The 11,028-nt window shown below is 44.0% G+C and overlaps 1 protein-coding gene across 4 annotated transcripts in view; it reads right to left on the reverse strand.

The window, feature by feature from the left end:
• YTHDC2 (YTH domain containing 2) overlaps positions 1-432 on the reverse strand; it is a 67,386-nt gene extending 66,954 nt beyond the window's left edge. For all 4 annotated transcript variants that reach the window (XR_003909667.1, XM_029941600.1, XM_029941599.1 and 1 more), the window contains exon 1: positions 57-432. Coding sequence is in view for 3 of the 4 variants with exons in the window: in XM_029941600.1 (XP_029797460.1) it covers positions 57-237 (181 nt within the window). In the remaining variant the exon portion in view is untranslated. The remainder of the gene's footprint in view (positions 1-56) is intronic.
• Between the last annotated feature and the right edge of the window lie 10,596 nt (positions 433-11,028).

The raw sequence follows: 11,028 nt of genomic DNA on the forward strand, positions 1-11,028 counted from the left end.
GAGGCAGCCAGTGGGCCGGGCCTCGGGGGAGGCGGAGTCCCTGTCAGGAACCTCACCTCGCTGGTCCCCGTAGCGGAAGCGCTCCAGAGCGATATTGACCGCGATCTTCACCTCCTCGTCTATACGAATGTCCTTCAGCCCCTTGGCCCGGCGTCCGCCGCCAGGGCCGCACGGAGCGTGGCCGCCCCCGCCGCCAGGAGCGGGCGGCCGCGGGGAGACGCTGCTCGGCCTGGACATGGCCCTGAGAAGTTTTCCTCGCGGGGGAGCGGCCAGGCCTGCCGGCTGACGGTCAGTGACAGGGACAGAAGGCCACCGCCGGGACTGGACGACTCCGCAGGCTGCCCGCGCTGGGCCGGGGTCACCAGAGACCTCTCAGCTACCCGGAAGGCATAACAGCCGAGGAGGCGCCGGCGCCACTGAATCCCCGGCGAGGCCGGCAGCGCGGGCGTGATGACGTCACCGGGGCCGCGGGCGCCGCTGACCTCAGCGCGTCCGCCGCTCCTCGAGCCCCGGCCGCGCCAGGCAGATCTCGATTTTCTCTGTTTTCCCGCGTGCGCACCCACACGCCCCCCACACCTAGGGGCTCTCGTGCATTCGTTTATTCAGTCACTCATTCTTTCCTTACACCCTTCTTCAATTCATTGCGTGAGCAGGTGTGCGCTCCCACCGCGTTCCCGACAGGCTCCACGCTTAGCCCTAGGTGTACACGCTTAGCCCTAGGTGTACATTGGGGACAGACGTGGTTCCTGCCCTCCTGGGACTCACATTCTAGCGGGGGTTGAGTTGCCAGAGTTAGCACAGAATAATGCATGATGCACAGTTTATTTGCATTTCAGATGACGAACAGTTTTTTTAGTATTCAAAATTCCCATGCAATATTGGGGAACACCTACAGTAAAAATAATAATGAGAATGAGTTTTTCTACCCGAAATGCAGTTTTAACAGAGTGCCTGTATTTTATGTGGCCACCCTAAATAAGAATGACAGACAATAAACAAGTCCATGGTAAATGACAGAAGTGCTAGATGAGATGATGGAATAGAAGGTAGAACCCTTTATTTTAGAAGGTCAAAGATTTTGAGTCTGTCCTTGCTTGTATCCAACTCCATTAACACAAACCTAGTCCCAGCCCCCCTAACTGCTCCACTCAGGCCTTCCTATGATCCATTCTGCAGAGAGCAAACAGAGTGGTCTTTTTAAAAATAGAAGCCAGGTAGGATAACCCTCCTCCATAAAGCCTTCCAGTAACTCTCCATTGCAACTACTAAAAACCCTCAATTTTTTACCATGACCTGCTCAGGACGCTCCCTGACGTGGCCTCTGCCCTACCTCCAGGAATCTCTTCTCCACCATTCTCATTCTTACTTACAGTGCTCAAAGGCACCACTTTCTTCCTGTCCCTTGCACACACCAGGTTCATTACCATCAGGGGAACTTTCCACTTTGTATAGTTTCCTCCTGCACAGGACAGTCTTCCTCCCAGTACCTCGTGTGGATGCCTCTTTCTCATCATTTAAGGCAGGTTTCTCTCTGTTACCTTAGAGAGGCTCTCTCACATCAATCTGTGGTCATTTACCATTGTTTGAAATTATTTTGTTTATTTATTTATACTTTGCTCTTTTTCCTAGAATATAAGCTCAAGAGTTGGAACCTTGGTTATCTTGTTTGTCAGTTTTGTCAGCAGCTAAAACTGCAGAAACATAATAAATATTCATTGGTTGGCCCTATTTTAGAATCTGGCATTGGGATTGGTCATCTCTACCCTCTGAAAACTTTCTTCATAATCCTTGAGCTCCTAATCTCTTTGGTCGGTTGACTAGAATGAGTTCTGAATAAGCAGAAATAGATTCTATATTCTGTCCCTGGCATAGATATCATTGAACTGTGTGAACATTGCCTACCACCTTGATCTCTGCGTATCATAAATCCCTTAACTGTACAATAATAATGCTTGCCATTTATTAAGTGCCCAGGGGCACTGTCTTTATTTTCCCAAGCCTCACAAAAGCATATGAAGTAGTTATATCACCTCATGATACAGATGAGGAAGCAGGCTGGATGAGTTTACAATAACTGTCCCCCAAAATAAAAAAATGATAATAATAATAATAATAACTGTCCCAAGGCCATGTTATTAGTAATTAATGAGGTAGAGATAGAAATCAGGTCAGCCAATGATGAAGGCCAGCTTCATTCCAAGACAAAAGTCAGATGCTAGATAATATCTGGATGCACCAGATATGCTGTGATAAAAACATTATTTTTTTAATTATTTTTTATCTTATTTTATTTTTAAGTAATCTCTACACTCATTGTGGGGCTCACACTCTCAACTGGGAGATCAAGAGTCACACACTTCAGGAGCCCCTGGGTGGCTCTGTCGGTTAAGCATCTGGCTTCAGCTCAGGTCATGATCTCACGGTTTGTGAGTTTGAGCCCCAAGTCGGGCTCTGTGTTGACAGCTCCGAGCCTGGAGCCTGCTTCGGATTGTGTGTCTCTTTCTCTCTCTGCCCCTCCCCTGTTCATACTCTGTCTCTCTCTGTCTCTCAAAAATAAATAAATGTAAAAAACAAAAGTTTTAAACATGTCCAGAATATATAACTCTCAAACACCATAATAAAACAAACAACCTAATTTCTTAAATGGGCCAAAGTTTGAACAGGCACTTCAACCCAAGAAGATCTATGGATGGAAAATAAGTGCATTTGAAGAAGTTAAACATCAGTCGTTAGAAAAATACAAATCATACCCACAAAGAGATCCCACTCCATACCTATTAGAATGTCTAACGTTAACTGATTTTACCAGCTATTACAGAGGAAGTGGAGGAATTGGAATTCTCAAGCAATATTGATGGGGAGAAAAGCACTTTGGAAGGCAATGTGTCAGTTTCTCTAAAAAGTACAGTTACTGTAAAACCCAGCCATTTCATTTCCGGGCACTTACCCACCAAAAATGGAAGCATATGTCCACACAAAGACTAGAACACACATATCCAAAGCAGTTTACTTATAATAGCTACAGAACCCAAGAACCCAAAAGAACCAGAAGTACCCAAATGTCCCTGAGCAGGGAATGGATAAACAGATGGTGTTATGTCCATACAATGGAATGGTACTCAACTATAAAAAGAATAAACTATTGATAGACACAGCAACATAGATAAAACAGAATAGTTATGCTGAATAAAGGAAATCAGACAAAAAGAGCATATACTATTTAATTCCATTTATGTAAAACTTTATGAAGTGCAAACTAATCTACAGTGAGAGAAACCAGAGGGGCAGTTTTCCCAGGGATAGGATAGAGAGGAAGGAATTACAAAAGGGTATTAGGAATACTGTGGGGGGGGGGAGGTGATACGCTCATTATTTTGATTTTAATAATGGTTTTATATGTGTGTATATAAGAATATCAAAACTTACCTTACTGTGCACTATGACCATCTCCTATCGTGTATGAATTATACCTTTAAAAATGTTTAGGTAAACTATAAGACATTTAGTCAAATAGGGTTTTTTTCTGCATAATATCATAAGGCATAGATACCTTTTTTCTTTCTCTATTAAGGTCTTTCCGGAGGTGGGTACCTGAAGCGCTCAGTCAGTTAAGCATCTGACTCTTAATCTCAGGGTCATGAGCTCAAGCCCACCCTGCTGGGCATGAAGCCTATTTCTTTATTTATGTATTTATTTATTTTATTTTATTTGAGAGAGAGAAAGAGATCACACAAGCAGGAGAGAATGGCAAAGGAAGAGAGAGAGAGACAGAGCTGAGCATGGACCCTGCCTCGGGGCTCAATCCCATGACCTGCTATCATGACATGAGCCGAAATCAAGAGAAGGTCACTCAACTGACTGAGCCACCCAGGTGTTCCAAATAAATAAATAAATAAATAAATAAATAAATAACAAATGTCTTTCTGAGACTTCAGGATAGACAGAGAGTTGTTATGAGATCTTTTATGTTTGAAATTTAAATGTTTCCAGCCCAGTTTTATTTTTTTATTATTATTGAAGTATAGTTGACACACAACGTTATATTCACTTTGGGTGCATGACATAGTGATTCCACAATTCTGTACATTATGCAGGGCTCACCACAAGAAGTGCGGTCATCGTCTGTCACTATACAGCATATTACTGTGTTTTTCATTATATTCCCCATGCCGTACTTTTCATCTTTGTGATTTATTTATTTTATAACTACAAGTTTGTACTTCTTATTCCACTTTACCTATTTCTCCAGTCGTTCCAACCCTCTCCCTTCTGGTAGCCACCAGTTTTCTGTATTTGTAAGTCTATTTCAGTTTCTTTGTGTTTGTTCATTTCTTTTGTTTCTTAGATTCCACATATAAGCGAAATCGGACAGTACTTGTATTTCTCTGTCTGACTTATTTCACTTAGCATACTGCCCTCTTGGTCCATCTATGCTGTCACAAATGGCAAATTCCCTTTTTTTTTTAAATGTCTTTATTATTTTATTTTGAGAGACAGAGACAGAGAGTGAGGGGGGAGGGGCAGAGAGAGAGGGAGACACAGTATGGGAAGCAGGCTCCAGGCTCTGAGCTGTCAGCACAGAGCCTGACGCGGGGCTTGAACCCACGGACCATGAGATCAAATCCTGACCTGAAGCCGGTTGCTTAACTGACTGAGGCATTCAGGTGCCCCTCCTTTTTTTTTTTTTTTTTTTTTTTTGAGAGAAAGAGAGAGAAAGACAGAGAGAGGGAGATAGAGGATCTGAAGCGGGCTCTGCACTGCCAGCAGGCAGCCCAGCTCGAACTCATAAATGGCCAGATGATGCCCTGAGCTGAAGTCAGACACTCAACCAAGTGAGCCACCCAGGGGCCCCTCTCATTCTTTGTTTAAGGCTGAGTGATTCCATTGTATGTATACACTACTTGTTCCTTCTCCGTTCTCTGTTGTTAAATACAGGTTGCCTCCTTGCCTTCACATGGTTAATTAATGATGCAATAAATATAGGAAGTGCATATATTTTTTCAAATTAGTGTTTTCATTTTCTTTGGGTGCCCAGTGGTGGAATTAATGAACTGCAAGGTACTTCTATTTTTAGTTTTTTGAGGAATCTTCTTATTGTTTACCACAGTGGTTGCATCGATTTGTTTTCCCACCAACAGTCACAAGAGTTTCCTTTTCTTCACATCCTCACCAACACTTATTTTCTCTTGTCTTTTTGATTCTAGCCATTCTGACTGCTGTGGGGGTGATATCTCATTGTGCTTTTGTTTTGCACTTCCCTGATGATTAGTGATGTCTAGCATCTTTTCATATATCTGTTTGCCATCTGTATGTCTTTGGAAAACTGTCTATTCAGGTCCTCTGGTTTTTTTTTTCAATGTTTATTTCTCTATTTTGAGAGGAGGGGAGGGAGGGGCAGAAAGAGAGGGAGAGACAGAATCCCAAGCAGGCTCAGCAGAAATCAAGAGTCTGATGCGAACTGAGCCACCTAGGCTCCCCCTCCGTCTGTTTTGCAGTCATATTGTTTGGGGGAGTTTGGTTTCTTTGTTTTTATGGGGAGGGTTGGATGTTGAATTGTATGAGCTCTTCATGTATTTTAAAGTTTTTTTTAATGGTTATTTATTTTTGAGAGAGAGACACAGTGTGAGCAGGGGAGAGTCAGAGAGAGAGGGAGACAGATTCTGAAGCAGGCTCCAGGCTCTGAGCTGTTGGCACAGAGCCTGATGTGGGGCTCAAACCCACGAACTGTGAGATCATGACCTGAGCTGAAGTCAGCCACTTAGCCGACTGAGCCACCTGGGTGCCCCTCTTCATATATTTTAGATATTAACCCTTTATCAGATACATCATTTGCAAATATCTTCTCTCATTCAGTCGCTTGCCTGTGCATTTTGTGGACGGTTTCCTTTAATGTGCAAAAAGCTTTATAGTTTGACATGGTCCCAACAGTTTATTTTTGCCTTCTCTTGCTTTCCCTGTCATAAATATGTTTCTAGGTCAATGCCCCAGAGATTACTGCCTCTGTTATCCTTTAGAAATTCTTCTTGTTTTAGTGTTTGGTTTGTTGTTGTTGTTGTTGTGACAGACAGAGAGAAGAAAAAGACAAAGCATGAGCAGGGGAGGAGCAGAGAGAGACACACACACAGAATCCCAAGTAGGCTCAAAGCTCCAAGTTCTCTCACAGAGCCCTGACGGGGGCTCAGACTCACAAACCACAAGATCATGACCTGAGCCAAAGTCAGATACCTAAGTGACTAAGCTACCAACGCGCCCCATCCTTTAGAATTTTTATGATTTTAGATCTTATATTTAGGTCCTTAATCCATTGGAGGGTTATTTTGTGTATGGTGTAAGAAAGTAGTTCATTTTCAGTTTTTTTGCCAGTTTTCCCAACACCATTTATTGAAGACGCTGCCTTTTCTCCATTATATATTCCTGCCTCCTTTGTTGACTAGTTGACCATATGAATGTGGGTGTATTTCGGGACTCTCTATCCTGTCCCATGTATCCTATGTAGCTCTTTGTGTGAGGTTACCATAGCTTGTAACATTTTTGACTTAGAGTCTATTTTGTCGGATAGTCTCCCGCTCTCTTCTGGTTACTATTTATGTGGAATCGCCTTTTCCATTCTTTCATTTTCAAATCGATTTGTGTCTCTTGATCTAAAGTGGGTCTACTGTAGACAGCATATAGTTGGGTCATGTTTTTATCCATTTTCCCAACTATTGTCTTTTTATTAGAGAGTTTAATGCATCTACATTTAAAGTAATTACTGAGGGGTGCCTGAGTGGCTCAGTCGGTTAAGTGTCCCACTTTGGCTCAGGTCATGATCTCACAGTTCATGGGTTTGAGCCTTGTGTCCAGCTCTGTGCTGACAGCTCAGAGCTTGGAGCCTGGTTTGGATTCTGTGTCTCCCTCTCTCTCTACCCTTCCCCCGCTCATGGCCTATTTATCTCTGTCTCTCAAAATTAAAAAGACATTTAAAAAAATTTTTAAGTAATTTCTGATTACAAGCATGCCTGGATAGCTCAGTCAGTTAAGTGTCCAACTCTTGATTTCAGCTTAGGTTATGATCTCATGGTTGTGAGATCAAGACCTGCATTGGACTCTGCCCTGAGCATGGAGTCTGTGTGAGATTCTCTCTCTCCCTCTCCCTCTGCCCTGCCCCTCTCTGTCTCTCAAAAAAGTTTAAAGTAATTACTGACAAGGGAGGAAGTCCTTCTGTTACTTTACTCTTTTGTTTTGTATTTATCTTACAGCTTTTTTTTGTCCCTCATTTCCTACATTTACTGTCTTCTTTGCAGTTAGTTAATTTTTGTAGTAGTAAAACATTTAAATTCTTTTCTCATTTCCTTTTGTGTATATTCTATGGCTATTTTCTTTGTGGTTACCACCAAGATGACATTTAACAGCCTAAAGTTTTATCACTCTGATTTGAATTTACACCAGCTTACCTTCAATAACGCGCAAAAACTCTGCTCCTGTAACAGCTCTATTCTTACCTATCCATTGGGGATATCACAGAATTATACCTTTATTCATTGTGTATAATAGTTACTTTTTACTACAAAAAGTAGCTGTTGAAACATGCAATAAACTGAATAAATCTCCAGAGATTTATGATAAGTGGAAAAGGTCAATCTCAAAAGGTTGCATATCGTACGATTCCATTTATAGAACATTCTTGAAATGACAGAATTATAGAAATGGAGAACACAGATTCATTGTTGTCTGGGGTTAAAGATGGGGTAAAGGAGTAGGAAGGTAGACTACAATAGGTCAACATTATATCCTTGTGGTAATGGAAATGTGCTGTGTCTTTGACTGTATCAATGTCAATGGCATGTTTGTGATATTGCATTCTTCTTGGGCAAGATGTTAGAATGGGGGAAACTGGGTAATTGTACGCTGGGTCTGTCAGCATTGTTTCTTGCAATTGCACGTGAATCTATAATTATCTCAACACAAAAAGTTTAATTTTACAAATATTGTAAGCTATTATTATAAAATATTATCATTTATTAACTCTGTAATCATTTATTAATTCTATTTTTTATGTTTTTTAATTTATTTTTGAGAGACAGAGAGACAGTTTGAGCAGGGGAGGGTCAGAGAGAGAGGGAGAACCAGAATCTGAAGCAGGCTCCAGGCTCTGAGCTAGCTGTCAGCACAGAGCCTGACGTGGGGCTGGAACCCACGAACAGTGAGATCATGACCTGAGCTGAAGCCGGAAGCTGGACGCTTAACCAGCTGAGCCACCCAGGCGCCCCATCATTTGTTAATTCTAAATGGTGGTTACATTAACAGTAATAGCATGTAGTTATAATGACTAAGAAAAACACAGTCGGCAATTCACAGAAGAAATCAAATGACCAATAAGAAGTGCTCAGTATCTGAGCAAATAAAATTGAAAAGGACACAGGGGAGCCTGGTGTCTTAATTGGCTGAGCCACCGACTTCGTCTCAGGTCATGATCTCATGGTTCATGGGTTCATGCCTGATATCAGGCTCTGTGCTGACAGCTTGGAGCCTGGAGCCTGCTTCAGATTCTCAATCTCTCCCTCTCTCTCTCTCTCTCTCTCTCTCTCTCTCTCTCTCTCTCTCGCCCCCTCTCCTGTTTGTGCTCTCTCTCTCTCTCAAAAATAAATAAATAAACAAAACAAAAAAAGAAACAATTAAAAGAGTAGGTATGAAAGGAAATAAGTGGAAAATAAAAGGAAATGCAACTTTTCATCCACTGATTTTGCAAAGATTAAAAAGTTTGAAAATGTTTGGCCAGAGTGTGAAGAATAAGCAGCAGGACACAGTATTGGTGAGTCTGTAAATTGGTACACCGTTTGAAAGGACAATTGTGTGATCTTTAATCAAAGAACTATGTCCTACAGTAATGCTTTTTAAGAAAATGCACATAAATTTTTATTTCAGCAATATATAAGAGAACATCATTAGGGAGGAAGAAATCTTAACCATTTTATCAGAGGAGTGGATAAAAGAATAAATTCTTGTATGAACCAAGATTGTGTTATAGCTACTCTTAAGAAAAATGATGGGACCGCAGGGCGGCGCCATCAGCTAAGCATCTAACTCTTGATTTCAGCTCAGGTCATGAGCTCACACCTGAGATCCAGCCCCAAGTCAGGCTCCTCACTGACAAAAGGGATCCTGCTTGTGATGCTCTCCCTCTCTGTCTGCCCCTTCCTCCATCTAAAATAAATAAATAAACACTAAAAAAGAAAGAAAAATGAGGTAAAGACGTCTGATGAGGGGGAAATGTCAACACATTCTCATCAAACTTCTCTTCCTAGGGCTAGGCAAAACACCAAAGAGGATGCAAATTAGAGAGAAAAGCTACAATTTCTGTGAAACCTTGACATGGTGCAATCATAAACTACCAACTCCAAGAGCTGCCAAAATACAGTAGAATTAGTATAAAATCCAGGAAGGGCAGTAAAATCCAGAGTACTCAGACCTCTGTTAATCTCACACTGAGCTCAGAGTGCTCCAAAACCAGGTGACTCTCCCCAAGACCCCCTCAATATTCCTTTACCTGCCAGCCACTGGGGCACTGAACCACGTCCTAGAGAGAAGTCATCACGGTGGAGCTGGGGCAGCAAAGCCCTCTGGGATGACGTCTGGTGCTGGTGGGGGTTTGGGGCGTGGGGGTCCTGGAGCCTTACAGACCAGAGTAGGTAAGATTTAGGAGTGGATGGTTTGGGGAGCAAAGAAGTGGTAAAGACAGTCTCCAGGCTTTGTTTGTTTTGGGCTCATTTATTTTGAGAGAGAGAGGCAGAGAGAGAACAAGCAGGCAGGGGCAGAGAGAGGGAGAGAGGGAATCCCAAATAGGCTCTGCGCTGCTAGCACAGACCCGAATACGGAACTCAAACCCACTATCGCGTGAGATCGTGACCTGAGCCTGAGATCATAACCTGAGCCGAGATCAAGAGTTGAATGCTTAAAGGGCTGCCAGGCGGCCTGGATTTTAATTATTTAATTATTTTTTTCAAAGACAAGTTCGTGCACTGTTGGTGACATTTTTCAAAGGTCAGTTTTTAAAAATAGGAACAAGCCCAGAGTGTGAGATGCAATGCCAAGGAAAGTCAGGGATCCTTGGTTTCAATCCAGTATCTGCTCATGATTCACTGCGAACACAAACATACTGCAGATACTTGCAGCATCTGTAAAAAGCTGATAATCGCTACCACTTGCCGGGCCACCAAGATAAGATAATCAATGCAAAGGCTTCGATTCAGGAGCGCCAATTCGATGCCATGCAGTAGCAGCCCCCTACTCGGTAATGCCTGGCTGCGGGCGCGGGGCATCTCGGGACTTGTAGTCCAGCCAGTAGACCTCGCTATCCCGGCAGGTCCCGCGACGGCGTCAAGGTTACCACGCGCCGCCCGCTGCGGCTGCGGAGACCGGAGCTGGGAGGATGCTAACGGGGACTGGGAAGGGTGTTTTGCGCCCAGTGAAGGCGGGCTTGACTTCCATATAGGAGAGACCGAAAAGAAGTGCTTTATTGAGGAGATCCCGGACGAGACCATGGTTATAGGTGCGGGCGGAAGGGGAGAGTTTGGAACAAGACCTTGGTCTTGGGGTGGGGGGTGCGGGAGAGTCCGCTCTTCCAGAGCGGGGAGCAGCCGGTCTCGCCGCGTCCTGGCGTGGGCCGACTCCACGCCACCTCGCGCTCGTTTGTTCAGGACTCGCCCCACTTCCCTCCAGGAAACTACCGGACGCAGCTGTACGACAAGCAGCGGGAGGAGTACCAGCCGGCCACCCCCGGGCTCGGCATGTTCGTGGAGGTGAAGGACCCAGAGGACAAGGTGAGCCGGCCCCTTCGCCCCGCCAAGCCCTGCGCCCTGCGCTTCGGCGCCAGACCCGGCAGGTGCTGGTGCTTCCGCTCCTAGCCGCCGCATCTGCTGAACTGAAGATAGTTGGGTGTTGTGAGAAGACTCCGGATTTTCGCTCTAGGCCGAAGTTGGGCTGCTGCAGGGCTAGGGGCCCCTCTCAGCCTCTTCTGACCGCTGCGTGGCTCCGCCAAGCCACTGACCT

Source organism: Suricata suricatta, chromosome 6 (assembly GCF_006229205.1).
Source record: "Suricata suricatta isolate VVHF042 chromosome 6, meerkat_22Aug2017_6uvM2_HiC, whole genome shotgun sequence".
In the NCBI taxonomy this organism is placed as follows: Eukaryota; Metazoa; Chordata; class Mammalia; order Carnivora; family Herpestidae; genus Suricata; species Suricata suricatta.